The sequence below is a fragment of the Myodes glareolus genome, chromosome 2 (assembly GCF_982192425.1).
Source record: "Myodes glareolus chromosome 2, mMyoGla1.1, whole genome shotgun sequence".
In the NCBI taxonomy this organism is placed as follows: Eukaryota; Metazoa; Chordata; class Mammalia; order Rodentia; family Cricetidae; genus Myodes; species Myodes glareolus.
The window spans coordinates 108,996,366-109,021,804 of record NC_142027.1 but is presented as its reverse complement, the minus strand read 5'-3'; the positions used below and the strand labels follow the sequence as shown (position 1 = coordinate 109,021,804).

Below are 25,439 nucleotides of genomic sequence, written 5' to 3'. Positions count from 1 at the left end.
CCCAAGTCTGTGTGGAAAACTAAGATCTGAGAAAGTATCACTGAGAAGAGATATGGCCCAGCCATGGATTCCCAGAATTCTTCCCCTAGACTCTCAGAATGTGATTTCTCTGATCCCTTCATCCATGAGGACACCCTCCTCAACTTTCCCCATGGCTCCCTTACTGATTTTGGTGCAGCTACTGTTGCCATCATTGCTGTCAAGGCAAAAGCTCCCTTGGGGACACTGAAAATTCTGGCACTGGATGGTCCCTTCCATGCAGGTACAGCTCTGGGTGCAGCCCCTGGAGATCCAGGTCTTTCCTGCCTGCAGAAGCCACAGGAAGAGACAGGGAGTGAGAACTTGGTAGCGTGTTCTAGAGACAAGTTTATGGCCTGAATGGATTACCCACACACTCTAGAGAAGCAGAGCTCCCCATCTTCGGGGTTAACCATCCACAGTAGGTGGGAGATACTTGACTCACAAAGTCGCATTCAGGGACTGGCGAGATGGCTGAACATCAAGTGCACTTGCTGATATTTACACTCCCCAAGTTTAGACTCCTACACTCACACTGGGACCCTCAAGACTATAACTCTAGTTCCAGGCTGTCTGATGGCCTCTTTTAGCCACTTCAGGCACATGTACTCAGCTGGTATACATTCACACAGACACTCAGATATACACATAAATGAAGTTTATAAAATCTTCTTAAATTGCATTTAGTGCTGATGGATGTGGTTTAATGGCTGAAGGTCTGTGCAGAACTCCCCCCTGCCCCCGTGAGGAGTTGGGGGCACGGCTCAGCAGTAAATTGCTTGTCTAGAGCCTTCAAATGAGTGACTGTTTTGTGATAAAGAGTTAAATTCCTTGCCTGGTACCATAGGGTCACTCACACTTAGAGGACTAGTCTACTGAGTGCCAGGCCCTGATCAGTGCACACTCCAGGATCAGCCATTCAGACATGAGTATCCTAGGCTCAGAGAAGCAGAGAGAAGGATGAAGTTACCCCAAACCGACTCTCCACGCCCACTCACCGGGATGAAGGTACCCTGGGTGTCTTTGCAGCCACACTGAACTCTGGGTACACACTTGTCCTCATTAAACACAAAGCCTGGGTGACAGAGGCAGCCCTCCTTGCAGGTAGAAGGCACTTTGGTGCTGACTCCCTCACAGTGGCCATCCAGGTTGGAGCAAGAAGGCAGACAGGAGGGAAGGCAGTTGGTGAATAGGCTGTGGGCTGGGCACTGCAGAGCTACAGGGTGGAGGGAGAGTGGGGTTAGTGGAGAGGTCCAGAGGGGGTTTGAGGAAGCAGAGGCTACAAAAACCAGAGGAGATGGAAGGTTCAAGAGAACTTGAACATAGGTTGCTTTTTTTCCTCCCAAACATTTACTGGCCACAACCTGTGTGCCAAACCCTTAGGAAAGAAAGTAAGAAGAATGGATCTTCTAAATGATTGTGGGGTGCTAGCCATAGAGACACCCAGACTGAGAAAGTACCCAGTCCAAAAGTATCAGTCCCCAGAATCTCTCCTCACTGTGTGACCTCCTGCCCTGAACTCCCAGGCCCAGGAAAGCTCCTTCTTGCCTGCCCCTGCTCTGTCCAGCCGTGAGCACCCTCCCCACTCATTTCTGCAGCTCCCTTACTGATTTCGGTGCAGCTACTGCTGCCATCCTCGATGTCCTTGCAGTAAGTCCCCGAGGGACACTGGAAGTTCCTGCACAGGATGGCCCCTCCTGTGCAGGTGCAGGTCTGGGTGCAGCCTCTGTTGATCCAGGTCTTGTCTGCCTGCAGAAGCCAAGGGATAAAGTGAAGTGAGGGCAGAAGGCTGGTTAGAGGACAACAGCCTCGTCTCTCTGAAGTGCTGACCTTCACCCTTCCTAGCTGCAGGTTTCTTATTTAGTTAACCCAACATTGATGGAAAATTTGGGGGGCAATGACCTGTGTGATTGGTAGAGCACCTGCCTACAATTCCCATCAAAGTACTTACAAAACAACCGTCCCTTGGTGGCCTGGGAGCACAGTGCAGTTCACACAGCTTCTGACTACACACAGTCTCTTGGTGGGGGTTTGGATGTGGAGGCTTAACTATAGAGCACTTGTCTAGTATACTCCAGACCTCATCAACCTTCACACTCCAATGCAACCATGTGTATAGACAGGCACATCCCAGGTACACAAAACACAAGAAAAGAGCAAGTCACCCCAGCCCACTTTTCAAAACAATCTTTTTGTATGGAGATGGGTTTATTTGTGTGTGCGGAACTAGGGCACATGTACCTGTAGAGGTCAGAGGATTCTACTTTGTATTGAGACAGCTCCCCTCCCCCCCCCTTTTTTCTCTTTACATGTCCTTCTCCACGAAGCACAAAGACTCCCTTGAGTTTCTAGGAATTCTCTATCTCCTAGTAGGAGCCTGGACTACAAACACAGGCTACCCAGCCAGTTTACATGGGCTGTGGAGATTCAATTCAGGTTCAGATCACATTCTTTTGGTGTATGTACTTTACACACTAAGCCATCTCCCCACCCCTCACCATCCTAGTCTCCAAGCGCACTCACTGGGATGAGAGCACCCTGGGCGTCCTTGCAGCCACACTCAATTCTGAGCACACACTTGCCATCATGCAGCACAAAGCCAGGTTCACAGACACAGCCCTCCTTGCAGGTGGAGGGGGCTTTGGTGCTGATCCCCTCACAGTGGCCTTCTGGGTCTGAGCAGGAAGCCAGACAAAACGGCACACAGTTGGTGTAGTAGCTGTGGACGGGACACTGCATAGCTTTGGGGCAGAGGGAAATTTGGATTAGTAGAAAAGCTCAGAGGGGCTCAAGAAGCAATGGCTACAGAAACCAGGTGGGGCTGAATGACCAACAGAGCTTTGAGGGTTTTTATCCCTCTTGTATTATTCATTCAGAAAACATTTATTGAGGATGGGATGTGTGCCAAGCCCCCAAAGTAATAAAATGTCTTTCCAAGTTAATGTGGGAGACTAACTATGGAGAGGCTAATACTGAGAATGTACCCAACTGAGCAGCGGGGCCCCAGAAGCTCTCTACTTTATCCCCCACCTATAAGGTCCAGAGAACTAAGCCCCTTCTTGCCCTGCCTCTGATCTCTTGAGTCATGTGCAAACCCCCTCCACCTTCCCCCATGGTGGCTCCCTTACTGGTTTTGACACAGTTACTGGTATAATCTTCGTTGTCCTGGCAGAAAGTCCCTGAGGGACATTTGAATTTCTGGCATCGAATGACCCCTCCCATGCAGTTACAACTCTGAGAACAGCCTCTGGAGATCCAGCTCTTGCCTGCCTAAAGAAGTCAGGAGAAAAGAAAGTCAGGAAGGAGGGGCTGGCTTGAGGTGGCCAGCCTCACCCGTTGTCTGAAGGGCTTCAGTCTACCCTCCCTAACTGTACATTCAGAACTTAGTGTGTCAATCAATCACAGGTAGAAAATATTTGGAAAAAGAAAAGAAGAAGACCACTACATCTTGTCAGGATGTAGTGACAAACGCTTCTAATTCAAGTGCTCGGGAAGCAGAAGCAGGTAGATATCTGTGAGTTCAAAGACAACCAGGACTACATAGTGAGATTCTGTCCCAGGAAACAAAAACAAACACAAGGGCAAAATGCTGCATCTGGGGCTGGCAGTACAGTTCAGGGGTGCAATGCTTCCTGGACTCCTCCTGAGGGGGACTAGAGTATAACTCACCCTTAGACAATCTGTCTATAATCCCTACTGAAAGGCTGGCAAATGACTCAGTGTTAGAGCTGAGGCCTAGAACTCCCAATGGGAGTCTGGTGTGTAGGTCAGCCATAGAGCACTGGAGTAGGGCCCAACTGACAGGCAGGGGTGGTGGCGGTGGGGCATGTACTAGAGGTAGAGCACCTGCCTAGAATCCCCTAGTGAGGGGCTTGGGTGTGACTCAGTGGTAGAGCTCCTGCCTAGAATCCCCCAGTGAGGGGCTGGGGTGTGGCTCAGTGGTACAGCACCTACTACCTACATTCCTCCAGTTTGGGGAGAGAGGTATGGCTCCTTGGTAGTGAGCCTGCCTAGACTATGGCAGGCCCTAAGCAACCAGGGAAGGGCATCCCAGGTGGAAAGAAGCAGAGGAAACTAGAAAGTGGCCACCAAACCTATTTTTTTAAAAAATATTTGTATGTGGTTTTGTATGTTTGTGTGGGGGAGTGACTGGGGAAGGACTTATCCATGGAGGCCCGAGGACAAGCTCTAGTTTTGACTCGTCTTCCATTCTGCATTGAGATAGTCCCCCACACCGCATTCTCTGCTGCTGTTCTCCACAAGACGAGCCAGCTCCCACTTTCTAAAGACTCTCCTGTCTCCTATCTCCCAGGAGGAGCACCGTAAGAGAACTACTACAGCAGTTATGTGGGTATGGCCATCTGAACCCAGATCCTCACCCCTGCAGTGTGTGGCTGTTGGCTGTCAACTAACTACATCTGGAATGAACTAAAACCCAAATGACTGGGCACACCTGTGAGGGATTTGTTTATTTTTTCTTAATTAAATAATTTGAAGTGGGAAGACCCACTTCTAGTCCAGATCTCTGAGGTAGGAAGATCGACCTTGAATCTACCTGCTGGCAGCACATATAAAAGATATGGAAAAAGGAAGCTTTCACATTCTGTAGAGAACCCTGACGAATACACACAGCAAGAGATTTACCCACTGAGCCCTCTCAAACCAACTCACTGGGATGAAGGCACCCTGAGTGTCTTGGCAGCTACACTCAATTTTGAGCATACACTTTTCATCATTCACCACATAGCCAGGTTGGCAGACACAGCCCTCCTTGCAGGCGGAGGGGGCCTTGGTGTTGGCACCCTCACAGCGTCCTTCCGGGTCCAGACAGGAAGGCAGGCAGGAAGGAAGGCAGGTGGTGTACTGGCTGTGTGCTGGGCACTGCAGAGCTAGGGGATGGAGGGAGAGTGGGGTTAGTGGAAAGAACAGAGGCAGACATAGAAACCAGGCTGGGTAGAATGATCAGTTGAGCTTGGGGTTTTTCTTCCCCTTTTGTTATTCATTTAGCAAACATTTACTGACCAGACTGTGTGCCATGGCTTGGAAGAAAAAGGTAAGGGAATGGAATATTGATGTGGATATGGAAGACTAACCTCTGAGAGCTAATGCTGAGAAGAGTACAGCCAAGCTGTGGATCCCCAGCATCCCTCATCACTGTGGGATTGCCTACCCTTGAGCTTTAAAACCCAGTGGACTAAGCTCTATCTTGCCCTGTCTCTTGTTCCTCCAGCCATGAGCACACCTTCCCCACCTTCCCCTACTGCTCCCTTACTGATTTTGACACAGTTGCTGCTGCCATCATTGCTGTCCTCACAGTGAGTCCCCGGGGGACACTGGAAATTCCGGCACCTGATGGCCCCTCTCATGCAGGAGCAGCTCTGGGTGCAGCCTGTGGACATCCAAGTCTTGCCTGCCTGCAGAAGCCAAGGGATGAGAAAGAAGTGGAGATGGAGGATGCGCTAGAGAGCCAGGCTTAGCCTCATGCCTGCAGGGTTTACGCAGGCCCTCCTCATATTCACACTCTATATCTATTCAGTCAACCATGCACCAGTAGAAAATATCTGATTTTAAAAAAATGGCATTTGGGGCAGCAGGTCCAGAGACAGAAGGCCTGAAGGCCTGTGTAGAATTTCCCAGTGAAAGTCCAAGGGTGTGGCCGAGCAGTACATTGCTTGCCTAGAATCACATCAGGCAGGGTGTGCTGCATGGCTCATAGTTAGAAGGCTTGCCTAGAATCCAGTACTAAGATGCTGGGGGCAAGGTTCATCCTTAGAGCCTTTGCCTGTTGTATGCCAGGCTCTGAGGATACAGGTCTTCACATTTCAGGGCCAGCCATACCGACAGGAATATCCCAAGCAGAGAGAAGCAGAGGGAAGGAGGAACGGACCCCAAGACCACTCTCCACACCTACTCACTGGGATGAAGGCACCCTGGGTGTCTTTGCAGCCACAGTGAGTTCTGGGTACACACTTGTTCTTATCAAGCACAAAGCCAGGGTGGCAGAGGCAGCCTTCTTTGCAAGCGGAAGGGACTTTGGGGTTTGTGCCCTTGCAGTGGCCATCCAGGTTGGAGCAGGAAGGAGGACACGGGGGAAGGCAGTTGGTGTAGAGGCTGTGGGCCGGGCACTGCAGAGCTATAGGGAGGAGAAGAGACGGGTTATTGGAGAGGTCCAGTGGGACCCAAGGGAGTAGAAACTACAGAAACCAGGCTGGGCTAAACAACGAACAGAGCTTATGAGAGCATTTTGATTCTTTTGCCATTCATTTAGCAACCGTTTACTGAGTGTGGGCTGTGTGCCAAGCCCCTAGGAAAAAAAGAAGACGGATCTCCCAAGTTAATGGGAGAGACTAACCATTTAGAGATTTAAACTGAAAAGGAACACAGCCCAGCCATGCATCCCCAGAGTCCCTCTCCACTGTGGGGCTTCCTATCTTCCACCTCTTAGGTCAGGACACTGACCCCTTGCGCCATGAGCGCCCTCTTTCTACCATTCCTGGGATTTCCTTACTGATTTTGACGCAGTTGCTGCTGCCATCTTCATTGTCCTGGCACTGAGCCCCTGAGGGACACTGAAAATTCTGGCACTCAATGGCCCCTCCAATGCAGACACAGTTCTGGGTACAGCTACTGGAGATCCAGTTCTTGCCTTCCTGCAGAGGCCACGAGAAAAGAAATATAGTGAGGGGGAGAACTGCTTCTGGAGAGACAGCCTCCCTCCTGCTGAGGACCTTGTTCTTTTAGTCTGCAGGTTTCACTCTACCAAACAAACAAACAAAAAACCACAGATAGAAAAATATTTTTAAAAAAATTGCATGTGAGGCTGGAGGTGAGGCTGAGTGAAGAGCCCCAGTGTCCAGTCCCCCATCAATGACTGGGAACACAGTTCAGGGTAGAGCACCTGCACAGCCTACATCAGACCCTGACCAGCTTTCATACTCCAGGGCCATGCATAGAGAGACGTTCATTCCAGACTGAGAGAAGCAATGCAAAAGAGAAAGTGGTCCCCAGTCCCACTCACTGGGACGAAGACACCCTGGGTGTCTTTGCAGCCACAGTGAGTCTTGAGCACACACTTGTCATTATTCAGCACGTAGCCCGGTTGGCAGATGCAGCCCTCCTTGCAGGTGAAGGGGACTTTGTGGCCAGAGCCCTCGCAGCGGCTGTTTGGGTCCAAGCAGGAAGGTGGACAGGAAGGAAGGCAGTTTGTGTAGTGGCTGTGAGCAGGGCATTCCAGAGCTACGGAGTGGAGGGAGAATAGCATCAGTTAAGAGGGCCAGAAGGGGCCAGAGCAAGCAAAGGCTGAAGAAACAAGGCTGGGTTAAATCATCAACATAGTCTGTCCCTGCTTTTTATTCATTCCACATCAACTGAGTATGCATGGGCTATGTGCTTAGCCCTGAGGAAATAAATAAATGAATAAGGTTCTTTTAAATTAATGTGAGAAACTTAGCCAGGTCAGTCAGCATTATCAAAGTGACCTTCATGTCCTCAGTCCTCCTAGACTTAAGAGTATAGGACAGACAGCTATAATGGGGACACAGGACAGGGAGGAGAAACTGCCAAGGGATTTAAAACGGTCTTTCAGGGAAACAGCTGTGTGTGGTGCCTCAGAGCTGTACCATCAGCACTTGGAGTACAGAGGCAGGAGGATTCGAACTCAAGGACACTACGTAAGTAAGTTTAACAACAGAAAAAGACATAAGTAAGTTTAACAACAGAAAAAGACAGGGCTGAGGAGATTTCCCAGAAATAAAGGTGCTTGTCAGCAAGCCTGAGGACCTGAATTGGATTTTCGGGATCCGTACAGTGAGAGGAGAGAATTAACTCTCAAAAGTTGTCCTCTGACCTCCACATGTGTGTTCTTACATGCATACATATACACACACATGCACACACACACACAATAATGTAATAAACAAAGCAAAACAGAGAGTGACCAAATGGAATATACACTGTGTTCATAAATAAGGAGTGTTAGCAATATGCTGTTCACATCAGTTATTCCTCAGCTAATTAACTTGCTCCTCCCCCATCCCCTCACTGAGAGATTCTAGGCGATCACTCTACCCCTGAGCTACATTCCTGGTCTGACTGACTTAGCATTTTATTGTATCATATATCTTAAACTACTTAGAGATGGTTAAAAGTGTATTGGAGTGTATAAATAGGTTCTATGCAGACTCTATGCCATTTATGAAAGGGACTTAAGCATCCTGAGATGTTGCTACCCTTGGGGTTCCTGGACCCAATCAGACTCCTGCTTATATGGACAATTATAAAGTACTAAAAAGTTTTAATCATCCCCCTTGCATTTTAATATATCTTACTTATGTGTGTATGTGTGTGTGCATACATGGATGTGTATGTGTATTTGTGTAATGTGTATAAGGGTGCTCCAGAAGCCAGAAGAAGGTATCAGATGCCCTGGAGGCAGAGTTACAGGGGTTTGAGAGTCACCTGATGTGGATGTTGGAAACTGAACTTGGGGTCCTCTGCAGGAGCACTTAACTGCTGAGCCATCTCTCCAGTCCCATGCTTTAAAATTTTAAAGGTTCTTCATTTATGGTGAGGGCTACACAATTGTAGAGATCCCAAAATTGTTCTTACCTACTGAGTCATCTCTCTGGCCTTAACGTTTGTTTAACTATACAACTGAGCCAGGCTTAGTGGCAAAGGAGGAACAGAAGTTCAAGGACATGTTTGTTGCCTAGGGATTTTGAGGCCAGTCTGGGTGGATGACGCCAAGGAGTCAGTATTTTCCAGACACTACAGGCCATTTGCATCTATGAACCCCCAGTGCTTGTGACGGCATGCACAAGGCCTGCACAAGTACAAGCCCAACAAAATCTCAGCATGGAGAAGGGAAACGGGCGTGAACTTCCACCCGTAGCTGAAGATCTACTGGCAATTGGTATCTGCTGAGAGACAGAGTTGGTTTTCTTTAAGAATGTGGCCCCTGGGAGGTGGACTACACTCCAGTGGATCAAAAGTAAATAAAGAGCACAAACTGACTCAATTGGTTTTAAAAAAAATTCACAACCTTGAGTGAGTAGGTGGAGTGGTGGGGAGTTGGGGGAGGGGTGAATATGATCACAATACAGTGTATAAAATCCTCAAAGAATTAATACTTATAAAACCAACACTAAGGAAGTTTGGAAGAGCCATAAGGAGTCACAGTACTTTTATTTACCTAAAATTACACATAATAGTTTAAATGTATGCATATATAGTTTAAATGAAGTTGTGTCACTTGGGCTGACAATGCTGCCCACAAGAGCAAAAGACTAACAAAACCCCCAGTATCAGGTGTGAGAAATCCCTTTGAAGTTACTAGTCAGGGGGCTATTGTCCTTGGTTGCCCTCCAAAGGTAAAGGTAAATCCCTTGGGTTGAAGACACATGCACTTGGGATACAGTACGCAAGGATCTTGAGGATCTGAACTGACTCCTACCCAAAGCCTCCTCCTCGAGGACTAGCATTCATGGTCCCAACAGGTGCTGTTGGGGTTCCGAAGGGAAGAAACAACCAGTAGTCCTATCTCGTTGGGACATCCGTGAATCACTCCACTGCCCAGCATGAAAGATATTCCTATGGGTGCAATAGTGACACACATCTTGGTGATAATCAACAGCTGTCTAATTGGACTTAAGGCCCGCTCAACAACAGAGAAAATAAAATATGCTTGATACTGGAAACCTACCCTTGGGCTCTTAGAAAAGAATCTACCTAGGTTAGGCGGTGGTGGCGCACGCCTTTAATCCCAGCACTCGGGAGGCAGAAGCAGACGGATCTCTGTGAGTTCGTGGCCAGCCTGGTCTACAGAGCTAAGTGGCAGAGAAACCCTGTCTCGAAAAACCAAGAAAAAAAATCCTACCACTTTACTAAAGCAGAATGATTTTAAACTGCATTCCAAACTCCTATCCGTATACCAACAGAAGCTTGTAGCTCTCGCTCTCTTCACAATAGATGGGGACCATCTGCATCACAATTTCTGCAGCTAAGGCTCAGGGAATACTGCAGAAGAGGGGACAATGGATTGTAAGAGCCAGAGGACGAGGAGATCAGCTGGGAACAGGAAAGCTTCACTCATGATGCTTCAACAGTATGGCTGCCTAAACAAGACCTGCACAAACATGCCACCAATGATGTGCTAACACGGGAGGGGGGAATCTCATGGGGCCTCAGGCAACTTAGGAATGGTGAAAGTGGAAGAAACAGTTGTCCCTAACAGACTATTCAGGTCAGCCATAAAATCACACACACACACATATACATATGTGTGTGCATATATATCAAATACACATATATACCTTACTTTTATGTAACACTAAGTGGATCAAGTTGTATTTATTTATTTATGCATTTATAGTGTCATTGTAACAATGACAAAAAAAGAGAGGTCACAAAATTTGCAAGGGAGCAAGGGCACAGAACATGAATAGAATTGAAGGGAGAAGAGGGAAGAGAGAAAATGGTGTAGTTACATAGTAACTTTAAAAAAAGACATTAAGAATGCCAGGCATAGTGGTGCATATCTTTAATCCCAGTGCTGGGGAGGCAGAAACAGGAAAATCTCTGTGAGATCAAGGTATAGCTTGGTCTACAGAGTGAGTTCCAGGACAGCCAGAGCTGCACAGTGAGACTCTTGTCTCAGAGAGAGAGAGAGAGAGAGAGAGAGAGAGAGAGAGAGAGAGAGAGAAGCTCAAAATTCTTCATAGTTCAAGTTCTGAAATCTCAAAAAGCTTATAGTAGAAAAAAAATAAAGAAAAAACTGTGTGGAATCATTTTGTACACTCTAAAGAAGGGTCTTTGCTAAGGCGCCTTCTGATTAGTTTAATAAAGAGCTGAATGACCAATGGCTAGGTAGGAAGAGATTAGGCGGGACTTCTGGGCAGAGAGAAAAGAGGAGGAGATGAATCTTGGTGCAGGGGAGACGCCAGAGGGCACAGAAAGGAAACAAGAGGTGCAAGATGGAAGAGCAGTAAAAAACCATGAGGCAAAACGCAGATTAATACAAATGGGCTAATTTAAGTTATAAGAGCTAGTGGGGGCTGGGCGGTGGTGGCGCACGCCTTTAATCCCAGCACTCGGGAGGCGGAGGCAGGCAGAGCTCTGTGAGTTCGAGGCCAGCCTGGTCTACAGAGCTAGTTCCAGGACAAGCACCAAAAAAGCTACAGAGAAACCCTGTCTTGAAAAACCAAATAGATAGATAGATAGATAGATAGATAGATAGATAGATAGATAGATAGATAGATAGATAAGTAAGTAAGGAAAGAAAGAAAGAAAGAAAGAAAGAAAGAAAGAAAGAAAGAAAGAAAGAAAGAAAGAAGAGCTAGTGGGATAAGCCTAAACTACAAACTGAGCTTTCAAAATTAATAATTAGTCTCTGTCATTTCTTGTGAGCTGGTGGCTTACAAAATCTACCTCAAAAGGCAGAAAAGAACTTCAGAAAGTCTCCAGACAGCTAGGGATGTGGTTCGGTTGGTGGACTGTGAAGCCCTGGGGTCCATCCAAAGCTCATCATGAAACCAGACATGGTGGTGCAAGTCTGTAACCCTGGTACTCAGGGTGGAGGCAGAAAGATCAGAAGTTCAAGATAATCCTTGGTACATTGCAAGTTCAGGACAAAACTGTGCTATACGAGACCCTGTCTCCTTCTCTTCTTCCTTCTCCTCATCAATATATAAAAGAAGGCACCCAGTCTAGTCTAGAGGTGCAAAGAGCTTTCTAGGGATATGTATGAAGATATACGGTGTGTGGGAAAATGAGGATTTTGGTGTGAGCTGCATGCAGAACAGAGGTAATAGAGCCAAGACAGTCTTCAGGGTCTTAAAGTCACAGCACAGAATTTAAACTTAACTGCAAAGGCAGCAGAAACCAGGCAAGATAGTGATGACACTGCCTTTGGAGAGATGAAAACGGAGAGGGGCTAGAAATGCAGCTCAGTGACAGATTGTTTATCTATATGAGAAAAGCTCTGGGTTCCATCCCCAACAGTACAACTTAATTCACAGTTCTTGTATTAGCTGGACTGGCTTGGGGATTTATTAGTCTATATTGCCTTCCCACAAGCATGAAGACCCAAATTCAGTCCCAAGAGCCCATGTGAAAAGCCAGGCATGGTGGACAGTGCCAGGAAGACAGAGACAGAAGGACCCTCTGGGGCTCAGCAGCCAGCCTAGCCTTGGTGGCAGAGGGCCTAATGAGAGACCCTGTCTCAGAAAACAAAGCAGAGCTTAGGAGATAGCACACTGGGAAAGTGCTTGTCATATAAGCACAAGGACCATGTTTCTTCCCCAACACTCACATGAAAACCCAGGCATGTGGCATACACTTGTAATTCCAGTGCTCAAGGCAAAGACAGGCAGATCTACTGGTCAGCCATGCTAGACAATAACTGAGCTCCAGGTTCAGTGAGAGACCTTATTTCCAAACAGAAAGTAGGGAGGCTAGAGAGATGGCTAAGTGGGTAAGAGCACTTGAAGCTCTTCCAGAAGATTTTTCTCAACAGCCCCAGTACCATAAGGTACTGGGGCATGCACATAACACACACACACACACACACACACACACACACACACACACGGTAGATTGCTATACTGAAGAGCAACACCTAAGGTTGACTTCTAGGCTCCCTGTACACATGCATATGCTCCTACACACACACATATACACTTTTTTAAAAAAATATTTATTATGTATACAATATTCTGTCTGTGTACGCCTGCAGGCCAGAAGAGGGCACCAACCCCATTACAGATGGTTGTGAGCCACCATGTGGTTGCTGGGAATTGAACTCAGGACCTTTGGAAGAGCAGGCAATGAAATGCTCTTAACCTCTGAGCCATCTCTCCAGCCCCCTTCCCCCCACTTTTTAGTCTATAGTGGAACACACTTATTACCCTGGTGTTCAGGAGACAAAAGCAAGAGAACTTTGAGTTTGAGGCCAGCCTAAGCTATAGAGATATGTAGGGAGAAATGGGGTTTGTCAATAGCTATGGGGTGACTCCAGGGGAGACTCACGGCAGAAGCTGCTGTTCCTCCAGATAGGTGGCTTGAGCCCCTGGTTCTGGCAGGCATCCTGCAAGGACTGCAGAGCCTCACAGAGGGCACGGAAGAGTTCTCTGAATTCACAGAAGTTGTTCATACATCCCAGCAGGAAGGGCTTAAGGGATACCCGAGAAGCACATTGGGCCCAGGTAGGACCCTGGAGAGCAGTCTGGCAGTTTGCTTGGGCTTTCTCGAAGTCAGTGGGCCTGCAGTTTCCGTTCATGATCTCATGTTGTTCCACTTGGATATTCTGCTCTTCGATTTTCTGGCAACTAGAATGGGAAAAGTAAGGGCTCAGAGGAGCTGGGCATGGTGATGGATGCCTGTGATCCCAGTACTTGGAAGGAGGGAGGCTGGAGGATCAGAAGTTCAAAGTTGAGGCTGGTGAGAAAGTTCAGCAGGTAAAGCACTTGCCACCAAGCCTCAGGACCTGAGCTTGATCCTTGGAACCTACATAACAGAAAGGGAGAGAATGGATTTATATAAATTGTCCTCTGACTTTCACACATGCACCATGGCACACGTACACACACAAACACAATTCATAAAATTAAAAGAAAATGTTTTAAGTTGCTCAAGGAGGCTGAAGAGACAACTCAGTGGTTAAGAACTTGTTGCTCTTACAAAGGAGCCAGGTTCAGCTCCCAGTACCCACACGATAGTTCACAAAGCATTCGTAACTCCAGTTTCAGGAGATCTGGTATCCTCTTCTGATCACAGTGGGCACCAGGAACACATATGGTACACAGACACACCTACAGGCAAAACACTCACACACATAAAATACAATAGAAATCTTAAAAAAAAAAGTTGCTGGGCAGTGGTGGCACATGCCTTTGATCCCAGCACTCAAGAGGCAGAGGCAGGCGGATTCTCTCTGTGAGTTCAAGGACATCCTGGTCTACAGATTGAGCTCTAGGACAGCCAGGGCTATGAAAATCAACCTTGAAAGAAAGTTGTTCAAGGTCATCTTTAGCTAGAGGTGAGTTTAAGACTGTCGTGGACTATGTAAGATTCTGCTTTAAATACACACACACACACACCATATATACCAAATAACAATAAATTAAAAATGGAAGTTGGGAATGTAGTTGCAGGGTAGGGCCCTTGCCTTGCATGTCTGAGGTCCCCTGTACTGTAAAAATAAAAGAAGCTAAAGAAGCTAAGTATGGTGGTGCATGCTTGCAATCCCAGTGCTCAGGAAGCAACAGCAAGAGGATGTTGGTGAGTTCAAAGCTAACCTGGTCAATCTATTAAGTCCCAGGCCAGCCAGGGCTACACGACGAGACCCTGTCCTGAAAGGGCAGAAGGGAAGAAAGGAAGCTGAAAGGAATGGAAGGAAGGAGGAAGGGAAAGAGGAAAAGAAGAGGCAGAAATTAAGGGCAGGTGACCAAACTTAGAAGGCCATTACTTTGGGTCGATGTCCTTATCTTTCCAGCTATCCATGAACTCCTGCTCATCCTGGGTTAATTCATCATGGGATGTCATGAGTTCATCCTCTTCTTCACCATTGAAATTCCCACACACACCGCAGACCTTGGAGGGCAGAGAGGAAGAGGTTTTCAGGGCTAAAAGGGTAGAAAGGTTTTTTTTTTCCTTTTTCTTTTTTTGGTGCTGGGGATGAAACCCAGGGCTTCAGGCAGGTGTTCTACCACTGAGCTACAGACCTCATTGCCTTTTCATTATTTTAACTTTTATTCTTTGGAAACAGAGTCTTCTTTACCCTGGCCTAGCCTCGAACTTGATGTGTAGCTGAGGATGACCTTAAATTATTGATCTTTCTGCCTCCAGCTCCTAAGTGGAGGAATTACAGGCTTGTACCACTACATATAGCTTAGGAATGAACCCAGGGCTTCCTGGATAGTAGGTAGGCCCTCTTCCAAAAGAAGTAAAACCTATGCCTTCTAATATTTGAGACAAAGGATTGGAGACATGCTGCCAAAAAGCCAGGTGCTAGGAGCATTTTTCATTGATGCATACTTGCCATCTTTAAATAGACAGGAACATTCGGCCTTCTTCCTCTATGCTGGGGAGTGACCTCTTTGGTGTGTTCGAACGGGGTACCATTCTATCCCCCCAAAAGTCACCTCCCCACCAACACAGCCAGTTGTTTCTCTTCTCACCTTTCCATTAGAGGATGCAGGGATTTTGATATCTAAGAAATTGTTGCTCTCAAATTTGACTTGAACTTCATCCTTAATTGTGACAATGGTATATACGTCTTCGGTCGTGATGCTGACTCCTGGGATCTGGGTCGTGGCAGGAAGGGTGACCAGCGTGTCATTGATCTGAAGAGGAAGACAGAACCATGAATAGATGAAGAACCCAGAAGCCTCTCCTTCCAGACTTTGTTCCTCCTCCCACCCAGTGTACCCAGCTCACCAGGACTGAATGGCGCTTCTGCAGAGTGACTCGGAAGTTGAAGATGTCAATGTATAGCTGATAGACACTGAAGGTGTTGGGTTTAGTGCGGGTATCCTTGTCAGCCTTGGCACTGATCGTGAAGAAAGGTAGGTTCATGCTGGGGTGGCACACTTTGACCATGATGTAAGTACACATGTCTTGGATAGGATGGCTATGGCCATCGAAGCTCACGATCTGGGAATCCTCTGAGATATGACACTCTCCCATCTCTGTGGAGAAAGGGGTGGATGAGGGATCATTCCAAGTTCCCTAGGAACACAATTCATCCTTCTTTGGTCATGGTGTCTCTTTGCAGTAATTGAAACCCTAAGACACCATGGGAGAGCAGGTGTGGGCCAGTGAGATGAGGGAACAGGTAAGGACACTTGCAGCCAGGCCTGAAAACTCGAGTTTGATTCCCAGAACCCACATGGTGGAAGAAGAGAACTGAGTGACATAAGCTGTACTCCATGTGCACAGGTTCCTGCTGACTTCGCCACACAAATAAATATATTTTTAAAAAAATTAAAGAAAGAGCTAGGTATGGTGGGACATGCCTAAAATCTCAATACTTGGGAGGTGGACAGAGGAAGATCAGAAGTTCAAGACCAGCCTAGGGAAGGGGTGAGGGGATGGCAGTGCGAGTTCCGGTACAGGTCCTTCAGATATAGTCAGGCTATATCAGACTCAGCACAACAGGGGATGTAGGGAGGAAGGTGGAGGACTTGGAAAGCCGCTCCTAGTGACTGAAGGTTCCCTTGCAGCATGGCCGGCTTACCTGCAGCACAGCGCAGCAGCCCATTCTGGCGCAAGCACACATGGTTGGCCTCACAAGCCGTTTGGCTGCAGGTGATGTTGCTGTGGACCGAGCACGTGCAGAGGGTGGTGCAAGTCTTCTCTGCGTACCAGCTCTCCCCCAACTGTGGGGCATGGCCAATCCAAAAGGGTAACTGCATTTGGTCCCTTCCCTTCCCCCATCTTTCTCCCTTCCTTCCTTCCCTCCCTCCTTCCCTTCTCCTTTCTCTTTCCTCCCCTAACTCCCTCTTTCCATTTTCTCCATTTTCCTCCTCTTCCCTGACCTCTGTTCTCCTTCTATCTGTACATCTATATTTTCTATGCGACGGGGTCTCACTATGTAGCCCAGGCTGTCCTTGAGTTCACGACCATTCTGCCTCAGCCTTCCCCAACAGCTGGGTCTAGATCTCTATTTTTCTCAGTCTCTCAGTATCTAGCCTTTGTCCTCATCTCTACTCTGTCTGGTCCCACTTTTTTTTTGCACTCTGGGGCTTCCATTTCCTCTTGCCTCCCTATACCCACATGAAGCCAGAAGGGGAGACCATCCCCTGCCATATGGCCTCTCACCAGGTGGTAGGAGCCGCCCTGGTCACTGCAGCCACACTGTCTGAGGGGCACACAGGTAGTTCCACTCAGGATGTGGCCTGTCTGGCATTCACAGCCTTCGACACAGGGCAGGGTTGGACAGTCTCTTGGGATGCTTAGGGTGAGGCAGGTGGCTGGGCAGGGGTTGGCACATGGGTTATAGCTGCTCCTGGGTGGGCACCTCAGAGCTAAGAAGAATACAAAAGTTAAGAACGGCAGAATGGCATTGCTAGCTCCTGACTTTGGAGTGACAGTCCCTGGGAAGGTTCACTGATGAATGAGGAACCCTAGTCCATCTGGGAGATAGGTTTTTAAATCTTTTTCTGTTTTTGAGGCAGGGTCTCATGTAGCCCCAGCTAGCCTTGAACTTGCTATGTAATCAAGTATGATCTTGAATTCCTGATTCTTTTGACTCTATCTCCCCTGTTCTAGGATTAGAAGCATGTGTCACCATGCCTTATTTTATTAATTGATTAACTGGCTGACCAGTACAGGTTTTGGTTCTGTAGCCCAAACTGACCTCATAATCCTCTTTATTCAGCCTCTTGATTCTGAGGTAGCAAGCATGGACCACACATGGCTCTCATATGTAGGCTTCCAATGGAAGTATGACCTGGGCATGGCAGGCAGGACACACTTAAAAGCCCGAGCTCAGGAGGCTGATGCACAAAGACTGCTATGAGTTCAAGGTTAGCATGAGCTATATGACACCTGTCTGAAATCCTGTCTTCCTCCTCAACCACAATGAATGTCCTGGTATGTGCTACAACATGAATGAACCTGGAAAATCATGCTAAGTGAAAGAAGTTAGTTATCATAGGACACATACTATATGATTCCTTGTGTGTACAAATGTTCACATGTGTGTGGATACATGTGTGGGGATGGGTGTGTATGGGCAAGGATGTTAAAGGTAAAGCCTAACTTCCGGTATCATTTCTCAGGTGCTGTCTACTTTTTTTGAGAGAGGGAGAAACAGACAGACATGCACAAAGAGAGGGGGAGAGAGAAAGAAGACAGAGAGAGAAAGGGGAGAGATAAAGAGAAAGGGTATAAACCACGCAGTCCCGACTGGCCTAGAACTTCCTAAGTAGCCCGGGCTGGCTGACCTTGAACTCTTTGTCTTCCTGCCTCCACCGCTCAAACGCTAGGATCACAGGCAGGAACCACCACTCCTACTCTTACAGGAAGCTAAGTTTGCAGAGCCGTGGGGCTGAGGTGGGGGATGGAGTGTTAACAGGTCAGACTTCCAGTTAGGAAAAGAAAAGATTTGGGTGATGGATGGTGGTAGGGATTGATGACTGGAGAACAAAGTGGATGCCCTTCTTACCACTCAATTTTTTTGATTTGTATACTTTAAAATGCCCAAAATGGTTTGGATATTTTATACAAATGGTGTCACATACAATCCTTTGTGGTTTCTTTAGTAAGCAGAGTTTTCAACATTCATCCCTGTTGAGCTAGTATTTCATTCTTTTTTCAGCTACATAATTGTATGAATGTGCCCTATTCTGTCTACCCACTCCACAGTAGATAAGACATTTGAATTGTTTCCAATCTTTTTTGCTCTTGGTATGGTCTTGCTAGATAGCACAGGCTGGCCTCCAACCATCCTTCTCCTGCCTCTGTCTCCCAAGTACAGGGATTACAGGTAAGCACCTAGCCCAGACTTGCATCCACTTGTTGGCTGCGATGAAAGGTGTTATAGACCTAGGTGGAAGAATTGTGGTTCAAATAAGTTATTGTCCTCAGCACGCATGCCAGACTGAGTTGCAGGTCAGATGATAAATCTACTTTAATTATTTTTAGGAACTGCCATACTGTTTTCCCCAAATGGCCAAAATGGGGTTTAACTCCATGATGGTGGGTCTGCCTAGGATACACAAAGCCCTGGGCTTGATCCTTAGCACTACGGAGAGGGAAAAGGACGGTTATAAATCTCAAATCCCAGCAGGCAAGAGGGTGGGGTTTTGCTTTTTTTTTTTGTGGTTTTTGTTTTGCTTTGTTGTTTTGCTTTGTTTTCTTCAAGACAAGGTTTCTTTGTAGCTTTGGAGCCTTGTCCTGGAACTAGTCCTTGTAGCCCAGGCTGGCCTCGAACTCACAGAGATCTGCCTGCCCCTGCCTCCCGAGTGCTGGGATTAAAGGCATGTGCCACCACCGCCCCAGCAAGAGGGTGTTTTGAGAACGAGAGTTCAAGGTCAAACTACCAAGGCTCTGTCTCAGAAACCAAACAAACGGGATTGGGAAGTTGGCTAAACGGGAGAAGTGCTTGCCAAGTAACTGCAGACTATAATTGGGATCCCCAGTGACAGCATAAAAACTGGGTGGGCGTGGCTGTCTATCTGTAACCCAACAATTCAGGAGACTGAGACAAGGGATCCCAGGGTCAAGCTGGCTAACTGGACTAGCCCATGAAAAAGTTCCAGGTTTATTGAGAGACCCTACCTCAGCAAATAAAGTTGAGAAAGATCAAGGGAGACACCTGAGGTCAACCTCTGCCCCCCACCCCCCGCCCCGCACACACACACACATGGTCATACATATCTGTATAAATGTGTGCCCACACATGTAAAAATGAATACACAGGGGCCAGTAATGGATCAGAGGGTAAGTAAGTATGCTTGCTGACAACCTGTTGACCTGAGTTTCATCACCAGGACACTCATGATGGAAGGAGAGAACCAACTCCTGCAGTTGGTTTGAACATACATGCACACCACACACAAATACACAGTAAAAACCAACAAATCCAAACAGAAAACAAAATAAATTTAAAGCAATTTAAAGATTGCTTCTGGCTGGAAGGATGGCCCATGCCTTTAATTCCAGCACACAGGAAGGAGAAGGCAGGCGGATCTCTCCACCTGATCTACATAGCCAATTTCAGGCAGCCAGGGTTCCACAGTGAGACCCAAGATTAATTAATTAATTAAAAATACTTTTTCAGCCAGGCGGTGGTGGTGCACGCCTTTAATCCCAGCACTTGGGAGGCAGAGGCAGGCAGATCTCTGTGAGTTCAAGGCCAGCCTGGTCTACAAGAGCTAGTTCCAGGACAGGCTCCAAAGCTACAGAGAAACCATGTCTTGAAAACAAAATACTTTTTAAAAAGAGGAATAAGAGGACAATAACTAGACACAAGGCCAAATTTTTGATGATATAAAAATCAGACAGAGTCAAGTATGGTTGGTATACACCTGTAATCCCAGCTCCCCTTCACCTACACAGCAAGTTGGAGGCCAGCCTAGGTTACACGAGATCCTGAAATCCTGCCTCAAAAAAAAGGGGGGTTGGTGGGAGGAGGGAGGCTCTGGCACTGTAAGACGGAGCCAGGCTGAGAGAGGCAGAATGGGGAAGAGAAGAGCGCTTCCTGTGGATGTGGATGCAGGCTGAGGAGCAGAGCTGTGGGATGGGAGAGGACAGGGTTCTCAGGATTCACCAAGGGTGCAGGAGCTACAGGGGGGATCACTCACGGCAGAAGGTGCTGTTGCGCCAGGTAATCACTTGGCCAGCTTGGGCACACAGCGATGCATAGGCCTGCAGGGAGCGGCACAGGGCCAGGGTGTCTCCTTTGGTCCCACACTGGCCGTACACACAACTGGAGAAGCTGGCCTGCGGGGGCACCGCCTCGTGGCAATTGGAGAAAGGTCCTGGAGGACAAGACAAGGTCAGGGAGAGGAGAGTGAGCCCTGTGAGCAAGCTGGGCCTTGAAGCTTCTGTATAACTAGTTTAGGGGATGCACGTGTATCTGTATGTGTGCGCAAATGCGTGCATAGACCAGAGGACCTCATTCCAGTCCTCAGGATTCATCCACCTTGGGGGTTAATTTTTATTACTATTATTACTATTATTATTACTGCGTGTCTATAATATGTCTGTATGGGCATATGTGCTATGGCATGTGGAGGTCAGAAAACAACTATATAGAGTTAGTTCTTTTCTTCCAAATTTACATGAGTTCTGGGGACAAAACTCAAGTCAGGGTAAGAACCTTTACCAGCTGAGCCATCTCACTGGCCCACCTCATCTATACTAATTGTGTGTGTGTGTGTGGGGTGTATGTGTGTGTGTGGGGGGTGTAGAGACACATGTGTCACAGTATACACATGTGAAGATCAAAAGACCACCCACAGGAGTCAGTTCTCTCCTTCCACCACATGGGTCACAGGGATCAAATTTGATGGCAGGCACCTGTGTCCTGCAAGTCATATTTCCAGACACGGTCTTTTTGAGACACGGTCTCTCACTGCCCAGGCTGGAACACACCTAGTCAGCTAAGCTGGTTAGCCGCGAGCTCCAAGGATTCGCCTATATCTGCTCTCTCAGCCCCGGGATTACACATGTGGACCAACATGCCTGGGCGTTTTTTAAAAGTTATTATTATCATTTTGTGAGGAAGGGGTATATATGCATGCCACAATACCCATGCGGACAGAATACAACTTTCTGTAGTTGGTTCTATGGGGATTGAGCCCCGGTCTTCAGGTTTGAAGGTAAGTGCCTTTACTCTCAGCCATCTTTCCAGCCCCATATTCGGGTTTTGTATTAGGGTTCTAGGGATCACATGCAGGTCCTGTGCTTGCAACACAGGCACTTTCCAACTGCGCTATCTCCTCTACTGTTGCACAGCTAACTTCATGTCCACTTGCATCAAAGCCTGGATGTAGTCAGGCATGGAATCACAGGCCTGTAATCCGTGATCCCAGCATCTGGGAGAATGAGGGAGGAGGAGCACCATGATTTTGAGGCCAGCTTGAGCTACAGAGTGAGACTGAGCCCACCGTGATCTGAAACAGGCCTTCTCTGAAAAAACAAACATGGCCTGGAAATGTAGCTCAGTTGTGTTTGCCTGGCGCACCCTGGTTTTGATCCCCAGCACCACATGAACTGGATATGATGGTGAACATCTGTGATCCCAAGCATTCAAGAGGTAGAGGCAGGAGGATCAGAAGTTCATTGCCATCTTTGGCTACACAGTGGGTTCAAGGCCAGCCTGCAAAACACACACACACACACACACACACACACACACACACACACACACACGACCTTGTCTCAAAACGAAAACAAACAAAAATCAAAACAACAAAGGCAAAACCAGAAGCACTGGGAACCTGTGGCTGAGAAGGACTGCCAGTCATGGCTCCTAAGAGATAGATAGTCTGTACTCCTGCTGGCCTCTCTGCCTTTCTATCTGTGCTTCTCTGGCTTCACCCCATCGTGACCTGTTCCACCTCTTGTTCAGAGCAGAGAACAAAGGGCGCTGGGCAGAGATGCCTCTCACCAATAGGGTTCATCAAGATGGCGCATTTTTTAGTCCAGGCGTCGTCCATGCTGTTCTCTTCGCAGCTGGAGGACTTGCCCCCGACTACAAAGCAGCTGGATGAGGAGGAGAGGAGAGGTTAGAAAGGCTAGAATCCTCCAAACTGAAGCTAAGCCATGGAGGGGGGAAATGGAAAGGAAACACAGTGGTACCCTCAAGCAGGAAGGCCAGGGGACACATCAAGAAGGAAGAGGCTAGAGGCCAGCGGGGCTTCTCAAACCTCTGTGTCAAAGGCAAGCATGAGAGAAGTCAGCTGGCACAGGCCTGAGGAGCTAGAACCATTTTACTTAACTTTTTACATTTTTTTTGAGACAGGGTCTCTCTACATAGTCCTGACTGTCCTGGAACACACCATGTAGACCAAACTGGCCTCCAACACAAAGAGGTCTACATGCTTCTGCTTCCCAAATGCTGGGATTAAAGGCAGGAGCCACATGCCTGGCTTGTTTACATTTTATTTAGTCTTTAATGTTTAGTTTATTATGTTTAATTACATGCGTGTATGTCTGTGTGTGGATATATGCACATGAGTGTGGACGTCTAGAGATGCCAGAAGAGGGCATCAGAACCCCTTTAGCTGTAGTTATAGGTGTTTGTGAGCCACCATGTGTGTGCTAGGAACCAAACCTGAGTCCTCTGCAAAACAGGGAGCACTCTAAATGCTGAGCCACCCTCACCCCTTTTCTGAGACAGGGTCTTATGTAGCCCAAAGTAGCTTTGAATTCACTATATTGCCCAGAATGACACCAAAGTACTGATCTCCCTGCCTCCATCTCTCGTCTGTTGAAATTATAGTTATGTATATCATGCTTGATTCATGTGGTGTTGGGGATGGAACCCGGGGCTTCATATATGCTAGCAGAGCACTTTCTCACTGGGTTACACCCCAGTACTGTTGGAACCTTTCAGACTTGAGGTCTCAGGTCAGGAATGTGACTCTAGCCATTGGATATGTGTTTATCTGTCATAGGCAAAGCCCTGAGTTCCATCTCCAGCACTGGAAACTCAGAGAGGATAAAGAGCAGAATTGGCTGGATTTCAGGGAGTACGATTCACAGCACAGAGGAAACCCAGACAAACAAAGGACACTCATTTGCAGACTTCCCCTCAGAAACTAGTTTTCCTAAGCCCAGCTCAAAGATGCCCAGGTCGCCCAAGTTCTGATCCCCATGTCCATCTTCCTATGCCCATTTTTCCCTAGGCCTAGCTCACTCACTAAGGCTCAGTCCTCACCAGACCTACCTCACCCAAGCACAATTTACCCAGGCTCAACTCATCTAGTCCCAGATCCCAATACCCAAACTCACCCAGGCTCAGAAGCTTCAAGTATTTTCCAAGCAGCTCCAAGAAGAAGTGAGTTGCCTGCAGGCTTCCCATTTGGACGCAGATTGTCATCCAAACTGTTATTGTTGTAGTTCCCTAAGGAAGACAGACGTCATAGGGATAGTGTATGTTGCATAGGGTCACCCTTGAACTCACTAAGTAGCAGAGCTTCGGGTCCACCTACTTCTGAGGCCACTTCCTTCCCAACTAGAAGACACATTGCTTAACGCCATATCAAAGCTAACCCTTTGGTCTTTTTGCTTTTCTTTTAAACGACAAGGTCTATATATAGCAGTCTAGCCTTGAACTAACTGTAGCTAAGGATGGCCTTTCAGTTTCATCTCCAAGTTCTGGTATTATAGACATGTACTACCGCCTAGTTCATGCAGTCCTGGGATGAGACCCAAGACTCCCTGCATTCGCGGCAAGAGCTCTACCAATTGAGCTACAGCCCCATTCCACCTGCCATCTTTGTTCTGAAGCATGTTTTTATGAAGCCCCAACTGCCCTTGAACTCACTACCTGACAGAGGATGGCCTCTACTTCCTGAGGACCATGGTTACAGGCATGCACCATCACATCTGGAAACCCTTTCCTCTTTCCCTCTGGCTTTCCCAGGGACCTGCTTTTGGGTGTCCTCAACTCATTCATTGGTTGACAGGTTCTGAGGACACTGTGGAGACAGGGGGAGAGGGGTAGATTTCCCCAAGGGTCTTACCACACAGTCCACAGAGCGAGCCAGCGTATAAGGAAGGCACTGTCACCTCCACCAGGTGCTTTCCATCATATCGAACCTGAAGCCCAAAGTTCGTGTAGAGCAGGACAAAGATGCCGCTCAATCTAATGGTCACCCGTCCTTTCAAAGGCCACACAGGTAGTGCTACCCGTTGGTTGTTCAGCTACAGAAATGGGAAGAACATAGTAGAGAGAGTCAGAAACTTGGGACAAAGAAGAAATGAGGCACAGTGAAAAAAATGGAGAACAGGATAGAAGGGTTTGGAGCTCAGCTCTTGGAGGTGGAAGCAGAGGTGGGGGGAGTAGTTCAAAGTTCTCCTCAGTTACATAGCAAGTTCTGGGCCAGTGTGGACACATGAGACCCTACCTCAAAATAACAACTGAAAGAAAAAAGAAGGAGAAAGAAGTCGGGTGGTGGTGTGGGGTCGCAGAGGCAACAGAAGACACATACCACGACCGTTCGACTTTTGAACAGGGAGACTTTGAGGCCAAAGACCTGCACGTGGACAGCTTTGACATTGGAGACTTCCAAGTTGCCATCACGAACCTCGTTGGTAACACTCACTATAAAGTTGTCGTCTTGAGCATTGGACCAGCAAGGCTGCGTCAGTACGTAAGTGCAGGTGCCCATAAAATGATGCAAAGCTCCATCAAATGTCAGGTAGTGGGGATCACCCGAGGCAATGCAGGTGGCTGCGCCTGGAGAAGAGAGGTCAGGCTTTGGTGTCTCGTTGCCCCACACTCCAGAAGCCTTGAGTCAAGGCTGCCATCTTAGGGAAGCTGTTGCAAGGTGGTACACATCCTTGGATTTCAGTTCCTTCTAGGGAGATTTGTTGGATTGGCTCAGGAAGGTCAAAGAAGGAGACTACTTTCCTCAATTTCACTTTCTCAGCCCTTGAAGATGTTTATCCAACTTTGAAAGTTTGGATCTGGAATCCCAAAGACACATGCATGTGCCAGAATCTTGATTCTCCAGTTCAGTATTATTGGGAAATGGTAGAAACCTTAGGAGAGGCAGGAGGCTTGAGGTCAGTCGGGGGGAATGTTGTTGAAGGGGATTGCGCTTCTTTCTCCTTCTTTCCCTCAAGCCCCAGCCATGATGCAAGGAATGTTTTGTTTTTCTGTTTCCTGACAGGATGTGCTGCCTAGCCACGGGACCCAAAGCAACAAGATCAAATGATCACAGACTGAAACCTCCCAAATGGGGAGA

At 47.6% G+C, this 25,439-nt stretch overlaps 1 protein-coding gene across 2 annotated transcripts in view; it reads right to left on the bottom strand.

The window, feature by feature from the left end:
* Positions 1 to 25,439, bottom strand: part of Zan (zonadhesin) — a 104,713-nt gene that overhangs the window by 47,487 nt on the left and 31,787 nt on the right. For both annotated transcript variants that reach the window (XM_087903495.1, XM_087903496.1), the window contains exons 24-44: positions 24,681 to 24,928; positions 24,213 to 24,393; positions 23,479 to 23,590; positions 22,133 to 22,227; positions 20,322 to 20,498; positions 16,834 to 17,039; positions 16,250 to 16,391; positions 15,451 to 15,701; positions 15,192 to 15,356; positions 14,480 to 14,604; positions 13,042 to 13,340; positions 7,037 to 7,254; positions 6,527 to 6,668; positions 5,934 to 6,151; positions 5,291 to 5,432; positions 4,690 to 4,907; positions 3,147 to 3,288; positions 2,542 to 2,759; positions 1,626 to 1,767; positions 1,017 to 1,234; positions 165 to 306 (exon numbers count right to left, since the gene is read on the bottom strand). In XM_087903495.1, coding sequence (XP_087759621.1) covers positions 165 to 306; positions 1,017 to 1,234; positions 1,626 to 1,767; positions 2,542 to 2,759; positions 3,147 to 3,288; positions 4,690 to 4,907; positions 5,291 to 5,432; positions 5,934 to 6,151; positions 6,527 to 6,668; positions 7,037 to 7,254; positions 13,042 to 13,340; positions 14,480 to 14,604; positions 15,192 to 15,356; positions 15,451 to 15,701; positions 16,250 to 16,391; positions 16,834 to 17,039; positions 20,322 to 20,498; positions 22,133 to 22,227; positions 23,479 to 23,590; positions 24,213 to 24,393; positions 24,681 to 24,928 — 3,801 coding nt within the window. The remainder of the gene's footprint in view (positions 1 to 164; positions 307 to 1,016; positions 1,235 to 1,625; positions 1,768 to 2,541; positions 2,760 to 3,146; positions 3,289 to 4,689; positions 4,908 to 5,290; positions 5,433 to 5,933; positions 6,152 to 6,526; positions 6,669 to 7,036; positions 7,255 to 13,041; positions 13,341 to 14,479; positions 14,605 to 15,191; positions 15,357 to 15,450; positions 15,702 to 16,249; positions 16,392 to 16,833; positions 17,040 to 20,321; positions 20,499 to 22,132; positions 22,228 to 23,478; positions 23,591 to 24,212; positions 24,394 to 24,680; positions 24,929 to 25,439) is intronic.